This window comes from Pollachius pollachius (assembly GCF_949987615.1).
Source record: "Pollachius pollachius genome assembly, chromosome: 4".
Classification (NCBI taxonomy): Eukaryota; Metazoa; Chordata; class Actinopteri; order Gadiformes; family Gadidae; genus Pollachius; species Pollachius pollachius.
In genome coordinates, this window is record NC_136937.1 from 23,610,031 (window position 1) to 23,634,711 (window position 24,681).

At 45.5% G+C, this 24,681-nt stretch overlaps 1 protein-coding gene across 1 annotated transcript in view; it reads right to left on the reverse strand.

Moving 5' to 3' along the window:
• spega (striated muscle enriched protein kinase a) overlaps window positions 1-24,681 on the reverse strand; it is a gene marked incomplete at its 5' end in the record, with an annotated part of 90,386 nt that overhangs the window by 39,046 nt on the left and 26,659 nt on the right. Inside the window, 13 exons of the mRNA XM_079734247.1 lie at window positions 4,075-4,281; window positions 4,636-4,740; window positions 4,841-4,960; window positions 5,925-6,154; window positions 8,396-8,585; window positions 10,103-10,261; window positions 11,055-11,128; window positions 14,539-14,716; window positions 15,083-15,258; window positions 15,643-15,725; window positions 16,059-16,222; window positions 22,244-23,043; window positions 24,161-24,533. Coding sequence (XP_079590373.1) covers window positions 4,075-4,281; window positions 4,636-4,740; window positions 4,841-4,960; window positions 5,925-6,154; window positions 8,396-8,585; window positions 10,103-10,261; window positions 11,055-11,128; window positions 14,539-14,716; window positions 15,083-15,258; window positions 15,643-15,725; window positions 16,059-16,222; window positions 22,244-23,043; window positions 24,161-24,533 — 2,859 coding nt within the window. The remainder of the gene's footprint in view (window positions 1-4,074; window positions 4,282-4,635; window positions 4,741-4,840; window positions 4,961-5,924; window positions 6,155-8,395; window positions 8,586-10,102; window positions 10,262-11,054; window positions 11,129-14,538; window positions 14,717-15,082; window positions 15,259-15,642; window positions 15,726-16,058; window positions 16,223-22,243; window positions 23,044-24,160; window positions 24,534-24,681) is intronic.

Below are 24,681 nucleotides of genomic sequence, written 5' to 3' on the forward strand. Positions count from 1 at the left end.
GCCACCACCTGCCCCCTTGACACTATCCCTTCCTCCCTCCTCCAGGCTGTGTCAAATGACATCCTGCCATTTCTCACCGCACTTATTAACTCCTCCCTCACTTCTGGCATTGTTCCAACGTCTTTCAAGACTGCCAGAATAAAGCTTCTCCTCAAAAAACCAACCCTTGATACCACTGACATCCAGAATTACAGACCGGTATCTCTTCTTTCATTACTCTCTAAAACATTGGAACGTGCCGTCGCTAACCAACTGTCCTCCTATCTCTCATCTAACAACCTGCTTGACCCTCACCAATCAGGCTTCAAAAAAAGCACACTCCACTGAGACGGCTCTCCTCGCGGTGACTGAGTCCCTCCGTCAACCAGAGCCTCGTCCCTCTCATCGGTTCTTATTCTCCTTGACCTGTCTGCAGCATTTGACACTGTGAACCACCAGATTCTCCTCGCCACTCTCGCCGAACTTGGCATAGCTGAATCTGCCCTTTCCTGGTTCACATCCTACCTGATGAATCGCACTTATCAGGTAACATGGAATGGCTCCTTGTCCAAACCTTGCACGCTTGATACTGGTGTCCCTCAAGGCTCTGTACTGGGGCCTCTTCTGTTCTCCCTCTATACCAGATCTCTGGGCTCTGTAATTACATCCCACGGCTTTTCCTATCACTGCTATGCTGACGATACTCAGCTATTCCTCTCTTTTCCCTCATCTGAAAAAGCCCTGATTGCAACACGCATATCTGAATGTCTGGCAGAAGTCAGCAACTGGACAACTGCCCATCACCTGAGGCTTAACCTCAACAAGACTGAGCTCCTCCTAATACCAGGGAAAGATTGCCCACACATGGACTTACTCGTCACTGTTGAGAACATCACTGTATCTCCTTCTCCAACTGCCAAAAACCTTGGTGTAGTGTTGGACAATCAGTTATGCTGCTTGTCGCAGAGTCGCTCACCAGCTTCCGCAAAAGACTCAAAACTCACCTGTTCAGAGTTCACCTCGACTCTGCATAGAAACCAATGCACAGCCACCATTGAATGTTGTACGTCCTGGCACTTGTACATTGCACTTATTCAAGGTACTTAATTGTGTAGCATCTACAGTAGCTGCTATCATTGCTTTACACGGGGAATGGGTTAGCCTAGCGATTGTAATACTTGCACTTGGTTCTATGAACATCTTTACTGTACCGACAGTGATATATTGTTTCACTTCTTATGACAAATGTACTTATTGTAACAAATGCACTTATTGTAAGTCGCTTTGGATAAAAGCGTCTGCTAAATGCCCTAAATGTAAATGTAAATGTAATCAGTCCCATTTGGCTGTTGGGAGTGTTATTTTTTTGGTATTTAAATTGGCAATCATTGTATATAGCTGGGAGGTTAATTCTTTGAAGTTATTGATTTTCATAAGTTCTTCTATAAGCTTAGAAGTTTGTAATGTGTTGTTGGTAAGTCCGGTTTTATCTTTAATTGTAAGTCTAAGTTGTTGATATTGAAGGAATTGTTCTCTCCCAACCACATATTTCTGTGTGAATGTGTTAAATAACATGAAATGGTTGTTCTCAAAAAGGTGGTGAAGATGTGTGATTCCTTTTTGTGCCCATGTGGCGAAATAAAACGTTTTTTTCTGTATCATGAACACTGGGTTGTGCCAGAGTGGGGTGAACGTGTTTATTTCTAATGATGATTTTGTGATTTGGAAGTTTTCCACCAGGCTGTCAGAGGTGAGTGGACGGTAATGCGTTGGCAAAAGTTGGATTTCTTGATTGATTGTGAGAGGAAGGGGAGGTCTGCAATTGAGATATTTGTACATTGGTTTCGTTCGAATTCCAACCATGGGTAATTGTGCTTGTGTATATTAATCCATTTAACTAGGTACTGTAATTGATTTGCCAGGAAGCAGTGTTGGAAGATTAGTGCCTCAAGCATCCCATGTATTTTTTTATTTTGTAGAGTTGTGAGTGCTATTCTAGCTTTTTGGTTTTTCCAATAGAATTGTGTTGTTAATGAATTGAGAGTTTTGAACCATTTGTCTGTAGGAATGATGGGGATCATAGAAAATAGGTAGTTAATCTGGGGTAGGGTTTTAATTTTGACTGCAGCTATTTTACCGATGAGTGTGAGTCGGAGTTTAGACCAGCGTTTGTATTCGACTTCAATTTTCCTGAGAAGAGTAGTGTAATTGAGGGTAAGAAGCTCCGACAGCCTGAGGGAAATCTGAATCCCTAGGTCCTTGATGTTGCCTGTGTGAAAGTGGAGGGAAGGGTCCTGGGCTCCAGAATCCCAAGCATCATCGGAAAGGGGTAGTAAAATAGACTTGTTCCAGTTGATACTGTAATGTGAGAAAAGGGAGAATTTGTTGATGATTTTGAACGTTTCTCTAAGTGATACTTGTGGATTCTGTAAATAAAGTAATAGATCATCTGCATATAAACTAATTTTGTGTTGTACGTTGGCTACCTGAATTCCTTTGATTGTGCTGTTTTGTCGTATTGCTGCTGCGAGAGGTTAAATGAAAATGGCAAAGAGGGAAGGCGAGAGGGGGCATCCCTGTCCGGTGTGCTGATGTAGTGTACAACTCTGTGAAGTTATTCCGTTAGTGGTGATGGTGGCCCTGGGTGATGTGTACAGTATTTTAATCCAGTGAATGAATGATTCTCCAAAACCAAATTTGTGAAGTGTATTAAATAAAAAATGACCAATTTACCTAATCAAAAGCTTTTTCTGTGTCAAGTGAAATGATAATGGTTTTCTGTTGTCTTTCTTGTGATATATTGATTAGGTTGAAAAGTCTGCAGACATTATCTGTGGCGTGTCTATTTTTTATGAAGCCTGACAGATCTGTATGAATGAGTATAGAAGTGACTGTTTCTATTCTGGTTGCTAGTGCTTTGGTAATAACTTTCAAGTCAGTATTCAATAGTGAGAGAGGTCGGTAGCTAGAGGGGTGAGATGGATCTTTGTTGGGTTTTAGCAGTAATATCATGGCTGCTGTATTCATGTGTGTGGGTATGGTGGAGAAGGTTTTTATTTATATGATTACTCTGTTGAATAGTGGTGATAATATGTCCCAAAAGTGTCGATAGAATTCGGCTGGTAATCCATCTGGTCCGGAAGACTTGTTGCTAGGAATTGTATCGAGTGCTTTGGTGAGTTCATTAAGGCTAAGGGGTGCGTCTAGAATGTTAGTTTGTTCTGCAGTTAATTTTGGTAATGTCAAACTGTTTAAGAAGGTGTCAATTTCTGATTGGGTAGGTTGGTGAGTGGGGGAGTAGAGGTTGCTGTAGAAATTCTGAAATATATTATTTATATCCTGTGGATTTTGATTAATGTTTCCTGTGGGGTCCAACATGGCTGGGATGATTGATTTCTCTTTCTTATGTTGGAGTATATTTGCTAAATATTTACTGTTTGTGTTATTACTGTATCGAAAACCATTATATTTCAGTTGCTGAATTTGAAATTGTGTTTTTTTCTGTATGATATCATCATATTGTGTTTTGAGTTCCTTTAATTCCTTCTGTTTTGGTTCACTGGGATGGCAGGATATTTCATTTGTTATGAGTTTGATTTTTTGTTGTAATGTATTCTCCAATTGTTGTTGCTGTTTTTTCCTGTATGATGAGTACGATATGATTTTTCCTCTGATTACAGCCTTCCCAGTTTCCCACAGCAGTGAAGGTGAGGTGTCTAGAGATTCATTCATCTCCAGAAAGAATGCCCACTCTTGCCTTATAAGGGTTGTAAAGTTAGGGTCTTCTAACAGTGAGGTATTAAAGCGCCAAGTAGCTGAAGTTTTAGCATGTCTTTGGGTGTTTATAGACAGAGAGACAGGGGCATGATCACTGATTACAATTTATATATATCATTTCTAATTAATTTGAATATAAATATATTTAATATTTAAACAGATAAAAATTAAATAATTCTGTAGACGAGGGGTAAACAATGTAGATGAGGGTAACCCCCACTGCGGCCCCCCGCCTCGCTGTGTTCCCTACGTATCTCACGGGAAGGATGAAGACCAACCAGAGTAAGGTGTGTGCGGGGGGGGGAGGACGACCAGTACCTCGGTCAAGGAGCTGCACCAGGTCGGTTGCGGCCGACGGTTTGCTGAGAGCCTTGCCCGTGGAGCTCAGCACCCTGAAGGCGTAGCGGACGCCCTTACACAGGGAGCCCACGGTGTAGCTGGTTTCCTTCAGGCTGGAAGCCACGATGGACCACTGGATGGAGCCTAAGGCCTGCTGCTGCACCGCGTACAGCAGGGGGACGGCCTCTGGGGGGGACACGCCACAATATCAGTGTCATCATATAAATAGTGGTCCTTTCATCATAGCTAAACATCTGCAGTTCACTTATGGGCCATAGGGGGCAGTAATGAGAAGGACTTTCTGATTCTTACACATAGTACCTTAAACACCTATATGCACTCACTGTGTTGTCAGACAATTAAGATAAAAGTGTCCACCAAATATTTATTATTTAAATACATAGTGATGTTTTGAAGGGGAATCACTTGTGAAAACCAAAAGCAAATATAGAGCCATATCCCAATGTATACCAATCTGCATTACGTCATTCGCGTCATCTGCCATGGCGATAACAATGATCTGCTTTAAAGCTCCCATACCCATGGACTGTTCCATTCTGTTGGGCTTCTTCCAGCTCAGTGTGAGGGTCTTTCCTGTGATGGACTCTACCACCGGAGGGCCGTCAGGGGGGTCGGGGACAATGTCTGTAGAAAATAAATAACTATAATAACGACAACTTTTTCGAATCAGTTACATGACGCTTGCGATCGGGAGCTTGCTATTACGGCATGGCAGGCTAGTTACCTGTGACATAAAGGTGTGCATAGCAGGCAGCCTTTCCCACGCGGTTGGAGATGACGCTCTTGTAGACGCCGCCATGTGCGTGACAAGCGCTCCGGATCACCAGGCTGTGGACGTCCCGTTCTGAAGATCACAACGCAGCTCAGTCAGTTGTGCTTCTCACGCCGCATGTTAGCATTCATGTTACTTTAAACTGGATGAAGTTAGCTCGCTAGCTGCACTCTCTTTTTAGCATTAGGACTGGGTTGTTGCCTTTTTATCATTGCATGAATGTTGGTTTTGATTTTAGCGAGCTATGACTGCTTTTATTGGTTTATGGGGTCCTAATTTTATACAGACACTGAGTTAAGTTTGACATTTGAATAAATCGATGATGGTAAATTGTATCGCCTCCCTTCAGGTGGCAGTATCCGTAAGTATGAACCAGATGGCTAGAAGGTGTTGACCAGTACACGCGTTGGTTTCCAGGGTCCTCACTTGTACAGGGACATGAAAACCCATAAAATAAGCCCTCCAGACACTTTATTTCATTGATAAGTTGCCCGGGGCAATGTAACAGCCCAAATGGTTGCCTTACCAGTAGGTCCATGTTTCTAAGAAGCGCCTCTATTATATTATTTATGGTAGCCGGTAATCGACTTGTGTGGACTTCCTAGAAACATGGACTTACCGGTAAGGCACAGACTTGGGAAAAACTCTTTTCTTTTTTAATAAACTCCCGGTATGCTAACTAAATTGTTGATGCTTCGTTTTATTTGTAGGGACCCTAATCATGCAGAGGTTTGGTGCTATTTTGAGCAATATTACTGGTTAAAAACTGCAGATTTGGAAGAATTCCTAATCTTCCAAAATGCCAATAACATGGAAGCCATTTGGGCTGTTACATTGCTCCGGGTGACTCTGGGCTTATTTTATGGGTTTTCATGCCGAAAAAGACCCTGGGTTCAATTTTCGCCAGAATTACACTTTAAGTCTGACGTTACAGTGGGCGATGGCTTTCTGTAATGCCCAACAGAAGTGTAGTAACTGTACACCTCAAGGGTTGAATTCGGAAAACCAGCAGGTGTTTTACGGGGTCCCAACTCACGCTGGGTCATCTTGCGCTCCTCACTGCCATCGATGCGCTTGCCCTTGTGGTACCAGGCGATACTGGGGTAGGGCAGGCCCGCCACCGTGCACTTCAGCACCGCCTCCTTCCCCTCGACCACCTCCACATCCGCCATCGGCTTCACGAAGTCGGGCATGGTCCGGCGCTCCACCTCGCTCTCCAGCACCTCGGGCTCCTCCGGGATGGATGGCATCTTCTCCAGCTTGGGCCTGTGAGGGACGGAGACCCTGGCTGTTCATGTTTCATGGTGCTCACCTGTTTTGATATAATTTGATATAATCCAGTCTATTGAAATCCAATCCACTGCACTCCAATCTAATCCCACCGTAAGGAATCCAATCCAATCTCATTCATTCATATATAATGTTAACCTACTTTAATTAGATATAATATGACCTAATCCAAACTAATACAATGCTGATTTTACCTAAAACAACCTAATTTTATTTTATCGAATGTAATCAAATATATTCCAATACAATGTCACATTTTACATCTAATTCGATCCAATCTAATCTCATCAGCTAATATAAATTTAGCACAAAAAGTAAGGAAATTTGTGTTTGGTAGATTATTTCTCTGTGGTAACAATGCTTTTTGGCAATAAATCTTATACCGTTGGAAAGCCTGTTTAGTTCGCTTTCAAATGGTACCCCATTTGTAAGGAACATGCATTTGTGGGATGAGCAGCAGCGCTGAGTATGTGGGTTGTGCCCATGAAAATTTTGCCAAATCTTTTCTGCCATTGCCAAACAGGTTATTTTGCTGTTGCTATTGACACTTGTTTTGAGCTTCTGGTACCCCCAGGTGTTGGGGGTACCGCAAAACCAAGTTGCGGCATTATTTGGAGTGAGCCCTAGTACCCTCTCCAAACTGAAGGCCAAGTTCCATATAATGGGGGATGTCAAAGACAGGCCGCGAAGTGGGCGTCCAAGAAGACGACACCCCAAGAAGACCGTTTCAGCACTTAGGTGCCTTAACTGTTGTGATTTGCAGTCAAGGTTTGCAGGACGATATGGCCGACGGCTCTCTGCCTAGACAATCCGGAACAGACTTCACGCAGCCAATCTCCGGTCTCATAGGGCTGCCAGGAGTCCTGCCATGACTGCCCTTCACCGTCAGGCCCATTTGCGCTGGTGTCGGCAACACGTGCACTGGAACCTGAACATGTGGGGGAACGTTATGTTCAGTGATGAGTCCAGATTCTGCCTACGGCAGTTGGATCATAGGCTCAAAGTGTGGAGAAGACGCGGAGAATGCTATGCTGATTGCTGCACTGATAGAAGCATCTTTGGCTGCATCTCTTGGTGGAGGCAGTGTGATGGTGTTGGGTGGCATCTCCCTCACTGGAAAAACAAGGCTTGTCATCATTGGAGGCAATCTCAATGCAGAGAGATATAGAGATGAGATTCTGCAACCAGTGGCAATCCCATATCTCCACAGTCTGGGACCGAACTCCATCCTCCAAGATGACAACACTCGCCCCCACAGGGCGGGGTTTATCAGAGACTACCTCCAGAATGTGGGTGTGGAGAGAATGGAATGGCCTGCTAGCAGTCCTGACCTCAACCCCATTGAAAAATTGTGAGATCAGCTTGGGCGTGCTGTTCGTGCCAGAGTGACCAACACAACCACGTTGGCTGACTTGCGACAAATGCTGGTTGAAGAATGGGATGCCATCCCACAGCAGTGTGTGGCCAGGCTGGTGACCAGCATGAGGAGGAGGTGCCAGGCTGTTGTGGCTGTGTATGGTTTTTCCACACGCTACTGAGGCTCCTGTTTGTGAAATGAATAAATTGTTTAATTGCCAATGTGTCTTGTTTCTTCAAATTTCAATCATCCAATCCACCAAACACCAAACGAGTCAATGGCAGAATAAGCTGTTTGGGATTGGCAGAGAAGAATTGGCAAATTTTTCATGGGCGCAACCCACATACTCAGCTCTGCTGCTCATCCCACAAGTGCATGTTTCTTACAAATGGGGAACCATTTGAAAGGGAACTATACAGGCTTTCCAACGGAATAAGATTTATTGCAAATTGTTATCACAGAGAAATAATCAACCAAACACAAATTTCCTTACTTTTTGTGCTAAATTTAATTTGATCAAACCTAATCTAATGTGACTTGATGATTTTATCTAATGTAATCCAACCTAATCCAAATCACATGTAAATCAAATGTAATCCAATTTAATCTGAATCACATGTTAACCTAATGTAATCCAACCCAATCATCATCACATGTTAATCTTACTTTATTTAGCGGCACATGTTAATCTAATGTAATCCAACCTAATCTGAATCACATGTTAATTTCACCCTATTTAACGCCACATGTTAATCTAATGTAATCCAACCTAATCTAAATCACATGTTAATCTAATGCATCCAACCAACAATAATAATGTGATAATGATGTATGTTTACGGAGTGTTGACCCCCACTCACATGTGCGAGGCGGCGGCGGCACGTGGCTCTGTGACGTATAGCTCTGCGGTGGTCTCCGTGGAGCCGCGGTGGTTGGTGGCCACGGCCGTGTAGAAGCCCTCCGAGTCAGAGCAGACGCGGGCGATGACCAGCGAGTGGCGGCCCCCCTCCTGGAGCAGCCGCACGTTGTCGCTCGCCTCCACCGCCGCGTCTGACGGACATACAACACACAGGGGGGAGGGGGGGTCAGGGGGTTGGACGGCCAGCACAAAGGTTCTGGGTTCGATGTCCTCCACTGTCCGCAGTCTAACTTGAAGGAGTCACTCAACTAGAGCCCGACTTTGGTTGGCTGATTGGACGGTTGGCTGATTTTATCAGCTAATATTGGCTTATAAAATATAAATCGTTTTGGCGAATATTTTTCATACATAATATGAAAACTTTACAATTGGTGTCGATTTATGCATGACGTAATCACCTGTTTTTAAATCCTCTACTGTGGTGGTTGGACCTCTCAATGCTTTAACTGAGCATGCACACTCCCAACACAACAACGACAGTGTTACATCCTGTGCTGCGTGAAACTCTCCACACAGAACTTAACGTAGCTCCTCCCATACAGTTAATTGGTTCCTTAAACTCACGATTTAAATGTGATGTCGCTCGGGCCTGAGGCATTGCTGGAGGGTGAGCAGCCAATCCCAAGGAGCTGCTCCAACCCCAGGTTACCACGATATATATATTGAATAAAGGCAGATATATATATATTTTGAATATCAGCCAATATATCGATATCCCGATATATCAATATATCGATAGCCCGACCGTTACTGGAAACCAGTCGGGCCAACTCTTAACACGCAGCGGAGGGAGGATGGATTTGTGGTTAGGGGGTTGTAATCTCAGTTTAAAGATTCTGGGTTCGATGCCCCAGTCGTCCGCAGTCTAACCTATATGCATCCTAGAGCAGGATGACAGCTAACCCCTACATGCACCGTGCTGTGATTCTTTCTAGTTCCCTGGAAGTCGGATTGGATAATCGTGTTAAATAAATGATGAGAAGAGAACGTCAAGGAGGTTCATGGAGTTGTAAACCAATTTCCCAGTTTTAGGATAAGCGTAACACTCAGCTATTTTCTAATATGACACCAGACTGCTTCGTCGATTCTGATGAAAAATGGTCTGCAGCATCAACGTCGTTTCCACGGAAACGTTAGACCATTGACATTTTTAGTCTGGGATGTGTCTCCTCCGTCGGTTCGGTTTGGAGAGACGAGGTACAACACAGAGCAGTACCCTCCTATACTACAGAATAGTTCAGCGCCATGGTTCACCTTCCTGGGACAACAAAACACTTGAACCCAGGGAACCAAAATAAACAAGAAAACTTAGTGGGAAAGCATAGTAGGAGATGGGGAAGGGTAGCTGGGGATTAGGGCTGCACGATACGTTATTTTCAATGTTTACCTAAAACAGGTACTTTGTTGAGAGTGCCTTGCAATTGTTACCGCAACAAAATGGAACACCTTTTTTTTCTTTCTTTCTTCTTTCTTTCTATGATCTAACATCCCTGCTGGGGATCCAGACCCATCTAGGAGCTCATGTTTGATTTGCTCTGGCCCATGCGCCGGGGCCCGCTCCCGTTCAGACAGACCTCCAGCAGACCAGGCCCGGGTCGGGCCCATCGCGACCTTTGACCTTCCAGTTCCTTTCGGTGGAGAGACTCACCGAAGTGCATCCAGGTTACGCTGGGCGCGGGGGTTCCGCTGACCTTACAGTCGAAGCGGGCGGTGCGGCCCTCCATGACCTCCAGGACGTCCAGCTGGCGGGTGAACAGGGGGTCCCGGGTGGGTGTGACCTTCAGCTGGGCGCTGGAGGTCAGCTCCTCTGTGAAACAAACCACAGCCGAACAACACAATACAACAATGTCAAAGACCAACCACAGCCGAACAAAACAACACAACAATGTCAAAGACCAACCAAAGCCAAACAAAACAACACAACATTGCAAAGACCAACCACAGCCGAGCAAAACCACACAACAATGTCAAAGACCAACCACAGCCGAGCAAAACAACACAACAATGTCAAAGACCAATCACAGCCCAAAAAACCAATGTCAAAAAGATGATGATGCTGATGATACTGCTACCAATACGTAATGAATAATGTATAGAACGCCGGTCATTACCGGGAAAATAATTAATTTTTGATAATGACCGGCATAATATACATTATCCCGCTTAAAACACGGCTACTTGCCAAAACGAAAAAATTACTTCACAGAGTGTGTCTTTCTACAATGTATTTGTTACCAATCTAAGGGTTGATCAGCCAAGAAAATATTTGCCAAAGACGTTGACGTCGCTTAGCGACCGAATACGCTGGGGTTAATAAGTTACCGGACTACTTGCAGAATGATACGAAAGATGTGAATCAGAGGCAAGAAAAGCGGTCATTATATGCTTAGCAACGGTCAATTATCAAAAAATGATTGACCGACAGAAGTTGGGAAGGCCCATGCAAAGTGAACGGAGCATTCCCCAGCATTAAGAAGAGCCGTGTCATAATTATTGTTAAATGACTGTTCATTGTTCATCTGTTTATCATCATTATTCTAATAATGCTATTGTCATTAATATCAGTGTAGTTACTGTATTATTATTTTTGGGTTGTGTACCTTTAGCAGTGCTCAGCTTGCAGGTGTAACTGCCACTGTCGTCTTCATGGACAGAGTTCAACAAGAGACGGCAGCTAGGGACAAGATACAGAACATAAGGTTTAATAATTGCATGTTACATGTAATTATTAAAGGGGCCCTATTATGCTCTTTTTTACTGGTTATTATTTAATTTGTTTGACCTCATAGAATTAATTTACAACAATAAAGGTTGTCTAGCACATTATTTTTTCTCCTACTTTTATGAGTATTACAACCCCTATGTGAAACACCCTGTTGCTCAGAATTTTGAGGCATTTAGAATCTTGGTGCTGACAGGGTGCTGACGTCTCTTCAGGCACTCTGTGTCTCTGTCTACTATGGCTCCAGTGCTACCTTACCAATTTGAGCGGACCCCGAAAGCGATAATAAGCTGACGACGCTAATGATGAGCGCGATGTTAGTCGTAGAATGGACCAGGACATTTCACAGTGGTACGTTTTTGTTTATGCTATTATTCACACACGCGATTTATCATGTATTTAGCCCAGCTTTTCTGACTTTGCTAGTAGACTACTCGTACTATTCAAGCGTCCGTAACTAGCTTTTTATGTCCCGACATAGCATTTTGTTGACTACTTTTGTCTGTCAAAATACAGCATTTTAACTTATAACATCTCTACTACCTAGGTGCACCTGTGGGAATTGTGCCACTATGCCCAACGAAGTGGAGAACGTCTGCTGTAGAGAAATCCCAATGGTAAAACTGATGAGCTTTAGGCTAAGCTACACCGTTTGTTGAGAACGATCTCATGTCATATATCTATCATCTTCGGAGGATGCTATGATATATATATATATATATATATATATATATATATATATATATATATATATATATAACATCCTCAGAAGATGAGTAGCCTACCACTATCACCACAAAACCTTATAAGTAACTTCTAGTAAACTATGTTGCATGTTTAGATCATCTCTAACATATAGTAACAGTAATACCAGTCCACTTGTAATGGAAAACGAGTAACCTCACCATTCTCCTCACCTGTTTGCTGTAGTACCAGCCAACTGTACCATGTTTGTTATGTGAAGTCATTAGTGATACCATTTTTTGTAAATAACAATCCTACTTGAATAGATGTTGCTTCAGCAATACCAGTTACGAGAAATCTCACCAGTTCACTGTTGTCTCAGCCATCTATTTACTGTATAACAATCACTGTTATGTAGAACTAATCAGTGATTAAAAAAATGTTCAATAAAAGTATGACTGGAAAACAGATGTTGCTTCCTGAATCTGCATTGTCCTATGCAGTCATGTTGTACTCTGTGATGTCAAGGTCCCTTTACACAGTAGTTATTTTGTCTTATTGTATTTATTAGGTACTAAGACAAATGAGCCAAGTGCCAGAATCAATAACCTGCATGACACAACATCAAGGCCTAGAGCCTGTGTGTCTAAACACATACAGTCTACAAAATATCTACAATATTCACAAGTATGATTATTGACCTGTGAGGCACACAACAGATGAAGAGTAAGTAATTTTGGCTGTAAGCTCCTACTAAACCAAACCAAAGCAATATTATACTATTAATATTATTATGTGATTTGAATCAATTTACCATTAAAAGAAAAACCGAATAAAACTATTAGGCCGCGAGCTATGGGGCCTTACCGTGCACCCCCACCTTCCAATGAAGCCAACTATTTTTTTTTATAATATATATATAGAATTTATATATATAATATATAATTAGTATATGTCTTTCTGTCCATCTACTTCTCTACTCAAACTCTGTTTTGCACTCTGATCCATTCCCCCCGGCCCCAGCGTGTCCAGGAATGCAGCAAAAGGTGATTGATGACGCTCTCCCATTGACTCCCAGCAAGTACATGCTTACGTCACCACGTACCGGAAATCAAAGAAAGCCGCGGAGAGAATCACAACGAGCTGTTTCTAGGCAGCTCGGTAACAGTGATTTGCGGTAGTCATTTACTCCCCCTTGTGGGAATTCTGTGGTATTGTAACTTTGCCAACCATTTATATACCCAAAAACATATGTAAAGCGCAATAGGAGAAGGAAAAAACGGAAAAGCATAATAGGACCCCGTAATTACTTATGGCTGGTTCAGACTACACGATTCTCAGATATTCCTCCACGATTTAACATGTCACACTATACGATCACAAAGCTAGGAAATCGGGCCTTGTCTCGTCGGAAGACTGGCCGCACTACAAGATTCGAGGGTGCGATGCTCTCTACTTTGTATCATTCACGTTTGCAAGATATTTAGAAATTCTAAGGTTTAGAACTGACATAAATGTTTTTTACTGTTGTCATAAAAGGTTCCAGTAGTTTTTATATCTGCTCAATGCAGCAACTCCTCACAGTAGTTGCATTGCGCGTGAAATGAGCGCAACAACGTAGCCTAGCAATAAAGCGTCAACAATGGATCCCGAGTACCTAGCACTAGGGATTATGCTGGCAGTTTGAGGTTATGATCGCTATTAGCACGTCAACAGTTGTTGGCTCCAAACTTACCGGGTAGGTCAAGGGCGTCGGCTATTTCTCGCCAGGCTGTATCCCTTCACCCTATTGTGGAACTCCTTTGTGGACACGTCGGTAAAATACAGGGACGTTTCTGCCACATTTCAACCAAAGTTGTCTCCATTATCTTGTTCCATTTTCTCTTGTTTTCTTTATTAGCATTCTTCTTCTTGCTATTGATCGTATTCATTTTTGTAGTAGTTACTGTGCACTCAGCATAGTGCAGTGAAGTCAGTTGGTGAACACTGCGCGTGAGCTCCAGCTGTTCGTGGGGTTCCCTCGCACAACTGGGGGCGGGGTTCCCTCATGTCAACAATGGATACGTCATGCGATTCCCCAAAAGATTCTGACATGCCAAACTTTTCGTAGTGGGGTTTTCGAACGTCGCAGACGAAAACATTGCAGATCGCAAGCATGTCACATTACAAGACCTCGTCTCGTCGCCGACCTTTCAAAATCATGTACGACTCGCAAATTTGTCTGCGACAAACGAATCGGGGCAAAATCGGGCTGAAATCGTGTAGTCTGTACCAGCCATAAGTGTTCCTTCCCTTTGGTTTGAGGAGTTTGTCCTTGTCCTTTAGAGCAGTGTCTCGTTTTTCTTTTTATTATTGGTTATGAACAATTGCTAGGTAAATCGACCTCTGAATACCCTAAAACAAAATTAGATAATCTGAACACAAAAGAAGTGAAAAAGTGCATGATTTCACTAAACTGTTAACATTTGCAGCACCCATTTAATCTTAATGTTTACACAAATTGAGTTTGAGAACTGCTTCTTTAGAGAACTGAAGGTTAGGGGCCTTCTTATTATATGGTTCAGGGGTATACAATTAAACGTGACTTGCAATACAAATAAATAACTCTAACAAACAGTTGGTCCATGTGTAGAGAAACCCTAGCTTGTAGCACCCCAAACTGCGACCGTGAAGCCAACCTCCTTCCATCAAAGGGCATCTTGCAGTTGAGCAGCGCCGGCTGAATCAGCTTCCCATTGGACAGCCAGTCCACCTCCACGTCGGGGGGGGCGGTCATGTGACACTCAAACATCGCCGCCTCTCCCGCCCTTACCGCCGCGTCCCGTATCTCCCTGGTGATGGCGAGAGCTGTGACCGCTGGAGGGGAGATTAACGCGTGTTCAGGTCAGGTTAGGAGCTTTATGTACTGTCCATTTTAAGGTTAACCGTTTTTTGTTTAGTTGCTCCAAACAAAGCAAGTTTCAATTCTGAAAGCTAGATAATAGAAAATTGAGAAAATGTGATATGAAACTGTTTGAAACGTAAATCTGAAAACAAGGAGAAAGGAGAATCCGTGAGCAAAAAAAATTCTTGTGGGGAAATTTTAGCCATCAGTTGCATGAGGCACAGGCCCATGTTTCTCACTAAATTGTGAGCATTAGTACCCTTTTAATGTGCATGTTTACACCAAATAGACCGCACAGACATTATTTACGTAAAAAAAAAAAAAATTCTCCCTCTCACCTTTGACCTCCAGTTTAAAGTCCACCTGCTTGGTTCCGAACTCGTTGACGATCTTGCAGGCGTAGAGTCCAGCGTCCGACCTCTGGGCGGTGGTGATCCTCAGCTCGCTGGTCCCCTCCCCCGTCTGTCTCACCGCAAGGCGGCCGGTGGACTTCAGCGTCAGCCTCTCCTTCAACCTGACGCCGCACAAAATGGCCGCCAGAAGGAGCAGTTGGTTTATGTTTTGAAATAGGAAAGGCTTGTTGAGATTAATAATATATTTTCTAAGAGCGATAGTCCTCTTTTTAAAATCTATAAAATGTTGGTTCCTGGTGTTTTTAATCATTCATATATTATTGAGTTATTTTATTGTATTTATTGAATCCATTCTTCATTTTGTTGTCACATTTATTTAGTTAGTTTAGAAAAAACTGAAAACTATACTTGGTAAATAAAACATCTTGTATCATCAATTTCCATGAGTAAGCACAACATAAGTGGAGTGCTATAAGTGTTTTTTGTTGTGTCACAACTTCCAATGATTCAGTGTGTTTGGTTTGGAGAGGCCGGGGGTGTTTCACCAGTATATGGAGGGGTGCCCTCTCGCCCTCACGCACAGGAACACATCTTGTCCCTCGCCCACCACCTGGTCGTATGGTGCCACCTTCAAACAAACAAACATAAGACCTTATCGAGAGGAGGGAAAGGGGGTCGCAAAACTAGCATGTCTCAAATGTCGGAAGGTGGCATTCTTAGACGCTGCTCCTCTGATAAACGGCCGATATTTTTCAACAGTCGCTCAAAATTGTAGTCGTTTCCTCATTTTACTATTGCTTTATATATTTTTGATTTGAATGTTTTGCTATATTTTTTTTATGTCTAAATATCTGTATCTTGTTTTACTTAAATTCTGTGACACAAATTTAAGACTTCTATTTAAGGTTTCTATTTACTTAAATTGCTATCGAAATAAAATGAACTTGAATCAGACTCTTGCCTGAAACGAGGGCGGCTCTCTGAAGTGGGCTTGTTTGCCTTGAGAAGGTGGGACCTCCAGCTCCATAGCTTCCTCTTGTAGCGTCAGGCTGCCCTCATCTGATTGGCTGGGACTGCTGGCATTTCTGGCAACGGTTGGTCTCCCACAATGCTTGTGGGCAGGCCCTGGAACAGACCACATAACGTTAGTGCCCTGTGTGCTGTATTGTGCATTGTAGCATAGTGCATTGTAAGGGGTTTCGGTCTCAAGATTCAAAGGGCTTTATTGACATGGAAAACATACATTTACATTACAAGCAAATTAACATATAATTCAATAATAATAATTTAAATATAAAAAAAATAAAAAAATAATCTTTCAAAGTAGAATTGAATAGAAATGTAAACGTGCATATGCAGTAAAAAAGTATGACTATAACTTCCTCTCTCTCTCCCTCTCTCTCTTTTGCTCACACACACACATGCTCGCTCACACACACACACACACACACACACACACACACACACACACACACACACACACAAATACTTCAGAGTTGATTTAAAAGATGAACAGTATTTTTTGATGAGGTCAATATTAATCCAGCAGTGAATTGCAAGTGCAGTCTCTAGCTGACTCTCTCGCTCTGCCGTTTGTCTCTCCTTGGGTCCCTCTGTCTCGCTCTCTGCCATTATCTGACCCTCCCTCTCCCTCTCTGCTTCTCTATCTGTCTCTATGTCACGTTCTCTCTGTCTCCCACTGCCCAGATCTCTATATAAAACGTCCCCAAAAAGACCAATAAAGAGCGGGTAATAACGGGAGAAATTACCTGTCAGCCGTAAAAACAGACAGTGATATAACAACCCTGGAACGGGTTGTCCTGTACAGTGGTCCATAGTGGTCCATAGTGATACCTAGTGTTACATAGTGGTCCACAGTGGTCCCTAGTGGTCCATAGTGGTCCATAGTGATACCTAGTCATAAATAGTGGTCAGTAGTGGTACATAGTGGTCTACAGTGGTCAATAGTGGTCCACGGTGCTCCATAGTGGTGCATAGTGGTCCACAGTGGTCCCTAGTGGTCCATAATGGTCCATAGTGATACCTACTAGTGATACATAGTGGTCCATAGTGGTCCATAGTGATACATAATGATACATAGTGGTCCACAGTGGTACATAGTGGTCTATAGTGATACCTAATGATACATAGTGGTCCATAGTGGACTCCACAGTGGTCCATAGTGGTCAATAGTGGTCCACAGTGGTCCATAGTGGTCCAAGGTGGTCCATAGTGCTCCATAGTGCTCCATAGTGGTCCACAGTGCTCCATAGTGCTCCACAGTGCTCATAGTGGTCCACAGTGCTCCATAGTGGTCCATAGTGATACACAGTGGTCCATAGTGGTACCTATTGGTCCATCGTGGTCCATAGTGGTACCTATTGGTTCATTGTGGTCCACAGTGGTCCATACTGGTCCATAAACTCGTGGTCCGTATCCCGAACACCATCAGCCAACCACGACACAAGACAGGGAGAGCCAGGAGAAGGACTTTAGAAACACGTTGTATTTATTTCATAAGGCCTTTATCTCGCTCTGCTCTGAGAGCATATCAAATGTTCACACCTGAACCAACCTCTCCTACAAGCCTTGGGAGGGTGAACACGCCAAACAACAAACAAGTCCAACGCCAAGAAAAGGCGGGAGCTACAAGCCAAAGGAGACGTACAAACTTTACATTAGCTTGACAAACAAACCAAAACAAACCAGATATGGTTGTAGAAAAACACACCGACATACCGAGTCGTCACATCTCCGGGCTGGGGTCTCCTTGGCGACCAGAGAGTATCCCGTTCCCTCCTCCAACCCCCGCCCCACCCAATGCCAACATCCACATAAACCTGCCAATCCTCACAAATCCACCACAGCCGTTGCAGCACGCAACAAGACAGATCTCTCTCTCTGGTCGTCCCCATCCGACAACTCTTCCTCTGTCCCTTTCTCCCCCTCCATCCCCACCCCCACCCACCCCTCATCCAACATCCTCCTCCTCACATTGTAAAGACTCGGTCGAGAGAGACTCACTGTGTACGCACAAGTGTTCAAGTTCTCGCTGCCTTGTTGTTCAATCGTTGCACGGAACCATAAACCGAGGCAGGCAGAGCCGGTCTTCTTGGCAGAGACGAACCCACGCTGTTTTGTTTCAGTATTAGGAGGCTGAGAGGAGGGTGGTGTCATGTTTTTATTTTAGACTTATCGTCGAGGTGTTGACGTAATTTCCTTCTCTGCGGCGGTCTGATATCTGTGCTTCCATTCTCTTTTTCCATCTTAGTTTGGCTCACGGCTTAACCAGCCTCCTCCCCGTGCCATCTGGCTGAACGACATCACAACAGCCTGCAAACTTTAACCTTGAACCTTATTAATAAAAACAATCTTAAGAAGGACGAACATGAGTTGAAATATTTCAAAAGATGTTAACACATACACACGCACACACACACACACACACACACACACACACAAACGCACGTGTTGCACGGGCGACCCTGGACCGGTGGAATGTGGAGAGGAGACGGAGACTTCAGGCCACTAGCGGAGGCAGTGGAGCAGGAGACTATAAATACCAGAGACGGGATGGCCTAATATGGTCGGACCGAGACGAGAGCCGCTCAGACTCAACGCCGGAGCTCTGTTGATAAAAGCCGGGAGGTGGAGGCCTTGCTGATGCAGGGTTACGGAGAACAAAGTAACTCCTCTCACACACACACACACACACACACACACACACACATACACACACACACACACACACACACACAGACATACAGACACAGAAACACACATACATACAGACACACACACACACACATACAGACATACACACACACACAGACAGACACACACATACAGACACATTCACACATACATACAGACACACATACACACACACACACAGACACACATATACTGACACACACACACACACACACACATACAGACACACACATACACACATACAAACAAATACACACAGATACACACACACACACACACCCATACGCATACAGACACACACACACACACACACACACACACACACAGTGAATCAACATTGAAATATCCTTCATTCAAACATGAGTCTCTTATACCCACACCGGCACGCACACAAATAAAACCCCATACTCAATCGAATGCAGACTCACATTATTCAGGCATGCACATTTGCACACCGCTCGCACACAAATACTCACACACGCACACATACAAATTAACATTGGGATCCCTTATTGAGTGTGTTTTTGTGCACGCGCATTTGGGCGTGTGTCTGTCCCGGGGGGAGGGGGGGCCTCTGTTAGAAAGAGAAGGTCTGCCACCGGTGGGGGAGCACTTAAGAATTAATGGAGGTTGCCGTGGCAATGGACACGTGGGGGGGGGGTGAGCCTGTTAGTGAGTATGAGCATGTGGATATAAGGGATTTCAATGGTCAGGGGTGTGTGTGTGGGTATGTGCGTGCGTGTGCGTGTGTGTGTGTGTGTGTGTTTTGTGCGTCCCTTGCGGTATATGTGTAGGTGTGCGTGTGGTTGTGTGAAGAGGGGACTTCAATGGAAATCGAAATTTGTCAGAAAGTGTGTGTGTCATGATGTAAGAGTTACAACAGAACTTTTTGACGAGCACATCACCTCTGGCTTACCTTAACTCGCATCACTCAACCCATACAGGTATAAAGCGCGACACAACCCACAACACTGCGAATCCAGAGAGACAACACACTCGACTGCATCGTTTGGCCACGCTATCGTTCATTATATTCCCTGTTGGATTGGGGGACACGGCTACCATGGGAGACGTCCGCAATAATCGAAGAAGGTCCCAACGGACACTCCCAGAGGTGTCATTGAAGGAAGAGCACAGGTGTGGCTCATAACACTACCAGGGATAGTAGACTCAGCTTCACTGGTTTAGAGTACTTCCTGTCCCCTGGTACACACAATTTTTCATCTTGTGTGTTTGCTGACCGCAGCGCTGAATCTGTGTCTTTTGGTGTGATTAAGGCTGTACATAAATGTTTCACTCTCTCTCTCTTTCTCTCTCTCTCTCTCTCTTTCTCTCTCTCTCTCCCTCTCTGTCGCTCTCTGTCTCTCTCTCTCTGTCTCTTTCTCTCGCTCTCTCTCTCTATGTTGCTCTCTGTCCCTCTCTCTCTCTGTCTCTCTCTGTCTCTGTCGCTGTCTCTCTCTCTCTCTCTGTCGCTCTCTGTCTCTCTCTTTCTCTCACACACCGATTTTGTATTAGTATTATGAGCAACTCCTGTGTATTCTTTGTAAAAACATATCTATTAACACATTTATTTCATTGATTTAAGAAGTAGGGGTTGCCCAATTTTCTTACCTAAAAGTGAAATCTGGGGCGAGCGAGGGGGAGGGAACCATGGTTGCAGTTATTTTTTTCAGTTGGTTGAAATTTAGGCGACATGAATGTTGGTTGTTAACCCATTAATTATCTGGTTCTGTGACCCCATCAGAACGCTGCATTGGTTCAGTCATCAAACAACAGGACACAAACACACTTGAAGACAACAGACGGGACAGAAAAGAAATAGGTAAGCCCCACCGCGTTGGCCGAGTGTAAGTTTATAACAAAAGGAAGTTGATAGAACTACATCTACAGGCACGACTGAATCCACCCAACTTCCTTACTGGGAAAGTATGGTAAACCTTGAGTAAACCTTGACTGAAGACGTATCGGTGACTATTTCGTGCAGTTTTATCGTGGCAGTCATGAATAAGCTAAATAAAAAGCTATTGCGGCAAAGTAATAATCCCAAATTCACTCAGAAAAACAGACAACTCAATTCAACGTGTGCCACATCCCAGGATATTGCACTTGAGGGGCATCTTTTTCTCTGTGAGAAGCAGCAATCAAACAATCGAACAATCCAAAGAAACGAACGAAACGGTATCAATACTTTGAACCCACCTTCCTTCGGGACTCCAGAAGACTCCAGAAAACGCACTCTGACACTCTTCGTGTTCCCCTCCTCCTCCTTCGTCTCCTCCATCTCCTCCTCCACCTCCTCCACCAGGATTTGGGGAAGGGGCGAGGGCCCCTTCCTCCTCTTCAACAGGGGGCTGACGGAGGGGCCTACGGAGGGGCCTACGGAGGGGCCCGGCGACCGGGCGGGCTTGGCCGGTCGCGAGAGAGACCCCGCTGAGTCCCGGCCAACGGCGATGGGCTGGGGGGGGTGTCGGGTCTTCCCTGCGCCTGGGGGGTCTTGATACGCGACAGGTCCGACCTCAGGACTCTTGGGGGTTTCAGGTGGTCGAGGTGGGGGGGCCAGTGGGGCCGTGGTGGAGGACAAGAGACGCGGCGGCTGTTTGACTGATTGTGGTTTGGCGCCAAGGGATTCACTGCAACCGACAAAGAAAACAGCCCGGAAAATGACCGATATTTAAAACCGAGCGTGGTTTAACTGGTTTGTTTGTAGGAGAAACTGTGTGTTGAGGCGTTAAACGCGTTAAAGGCGTCCTAAATTTCTCTGCTGAGATGAGTAAAGTATATCTTATCTTATCTAAATGTTTGCTAGGGTGGAACATAGTTAAATAAGAACAAGAAGAACAGGTTTATTTGTAGGTTGACAAACTATTAGCTGATGTTATATAGGTTTACTTTTGACACAACAAGCGACTTTTCAAGATAAATGGAAAACTGAGGCGATAGGAGCTTATTTCCAGCCTCATTTTGTCCAATTACAGTGGAACCGTCACGCTTTGCATTTTGTTATATAAGGGAGTACAGGGACAACTGCCTTAGTCATGGGTTTAAAACCAACTCAGTTTGGCTAGTTAAAGATGGACCATTTATCTTGTTTTCCAAATGGAGAACAGAAACTCAGGAACCAATGACCAAAACAGCCAAGCAATGCTTGTAACTCATGATAAGCCCCGAAAATCACAAATATCCTATTTCCCCTTCACACTTTGAATCCCTCACAGTGCCCCTAAAAGGGTTGTTCAGGCGAACTGTGTTTGCTTGGTGTAAACCCTAGTCTTACAAATAAAACACAACAACAGCGTTGTTTTCAAGGAGACACAGAAAATAAGATATCCAACCTTGCCGTGCTTTTCGTTCTGACTGTTACTGTCACTGGGCCCGCTGGCAGCTGGTGAACTGGTTCTGTCTCCATGGCAACAGAGGAGATCTTCTCCAAACCGTGAGGCGTCGGCAGCAGCGGTTCCCGCAGCAACGCGGTCCTCCCTCGGGGGGCTCCATGGGCTTCGTCCGGGGGCCTCCGCGGGGGGAACTCCCCCCCTCTGACCATAACTCCACCTCCACCTCCCGCCCTCTGCTCCTCCAGCACCCGCTTCCTGGCCTCCAGCTTCTTCACCACCTGGGGGGGTATGGGCTCCAGCTTCCCCACCGCGGACCCTCCTCCACCTCCTTCTCCTCCTCCTCCACCTGCTCCTCCCGTCCCTCTGGGCGCATCCCTGGGGGCCAGCTGCTCCATGGAGCAGGCCTTCTTGAGGCCGGGCTTCCCCACCAGCCTCTTAATGCGCTGCAGCTCCTCGGTGAATTTGCTCTGGAAGCTCTGCACCCGCTGGCCGAGGCTGGCGGCGTCCTCCAGTGACGAGGCGCGCTGCTTGAAGGCCGAGCGCCGCTGCGCCGCCCCCTGCAGCATGCGACCATCCTGCTCAGGGAGGCCTGTCCCCGCCCGCCGCCCACGGGCGCCGTCCGCATCTGCGTCGCCGAACGAGGCCGCCCTGGCCAGCCGGGGGGGCCCCGCCCCCGGGACCCCGAGGCGCTCCTCGAACGCCCGCACCTTGTCGAAGATCTTGGGCGCCGCCCGGGCCGGTTTGGAGGTCAGGGCGCTGACCGCGATGGTGTCATCAGAGACCCTGTTTTTGGGCGTGCCGGAGGTGGTTGGGTCAAGTGAAGTCGAGGGAGGCTGCTGGTTGGTGGGGGAGGATCCGGGGGAGAGGGCTGGAGGGAGGGCCTTTGACAGGGCGGTCGTCCTACGAGGTGTTGGAGATCGAGGGGGTAAGATGGTTAGATGTTGGAGTACGTTAGGTTTGTGACGGAGACCCCGGAGACTGGTGGTCTCACGAGAGTGAGGGCTTAGAGGGTTTAGAGGGTTCAGAGGGTTGAGAGGGTTAGATGGTCCATTAGGCGTCTTTTACATACAACTCCGGTGGATGAGTCTTGAGTTTTGTGTCCAGGGTGTGCGAGTGTGTTGGGTGTTGACTCTGGGCGCATTGTAACTTATTGTTGAAAGGGTGAGGAACTGAAATGGTGTCACTATGGGATGGATATAATATTGTTCCTCATATCTATTGTCAGGACATAAGTTGGCATTTGTTCATGTGTGGCAGAACAGAATCTAACGGAAGGCAATATGTCATTCGATTCTCAAAGTAACATCCCAAAAGATCCTTCAAAACTACAAATGCCAAACACATGCCATTTAAAGAATTTGTGAAACACACAATGCACTCTTGTTCTCCACTTGACCAGTGTTATCTTTTTGGAATAAATATTTAGGAAAAACTGTCATGCTAATATTAGCTTCGGTTTCAAAAGCTCGCAACCCATGCAAGAGGTTATCCTAAAGGGGGGGGGGGGGGGGGGGGGCATACAAAATGTGCAAGGGGCCTGTAAAAAGTGTCATAGTAATAAAGTGGTGTGCATTACATCAGTGGAAACGTCAGATCAACAGGATGGAAAGCCACGACAGACGTTAGTGGGGTCGGAAAAAAGAAACGTTAAAGAGTTTCAAACCAGAGTCACACTTCAAACCAGAGGGAAAGTATCCACACCGCCAAAAACACCAAACCAAACCAAAATGGAACCAAAGGAAAGTGTGAAGGTGGACCAACAATGGAGCGTAGCTATGATGGCATGGGAAGGCCTCGTATCGTACCAAATACAACAAAGAAAATCGTAAAAAAGTCTGCAAAAAATACGCAAAGTCTATGCAGGATTCGTTTGGCGTAATCCTTAATGAGTCGAGTCTCTACAAATTTTTGGAGTGGCTGGTCGCTTTTTCTTTTTTGTTATTTTCCTTCTCCGTCTCACCTTAAAAACGGCCATGGTGGGCGCTATAGCGGCATAGAAAAGGTCCTCCCGCGGTACAGGCTGAACATGCTGCCGTAGTAGTCGCTCCCTACACACACACTTTCCTCTGATCCCTGCGCGGCGGCGGGCAGCGCCAGGTTAGCGTGGGACGCCCGCATCAGGGGCTCCACTCCAAGGTGCCGGACGGGGGGCAGGCACCCCCTGGCGTGGGCAGCTTGCCTTGCGGGGTGCGAGGGGTCCAGGTGGGTGTGGTTGGCGCTGGTGGCACAGGTGGAGGTGGTACCGCCGGGGGGCCGGGACCCCAAGGCCCTCAGTTCCCGCTCCACGATGGGGTCAAAGCCCCCCGGGAGGGCGGTGGACCTGTGGTGGTCCGAGGCGTGGTGGTGGTCCTTGCCGCCTACCGCCGTGTTGGTCCTCCCTTCTTCCTCACCTGGAGGAGGGGGGGAGAGGGGGAGAGGGAGAGATGTAGAGAGAGAGGGGAGAAAAGAGGAGTGGGAGAGAAATTGGCAGGAGAGGGAGAGAGAACGATGGGGAGAGAGATGGAGATATAGAGAGAGGGGGGAGGAAAGAGGGGTGGG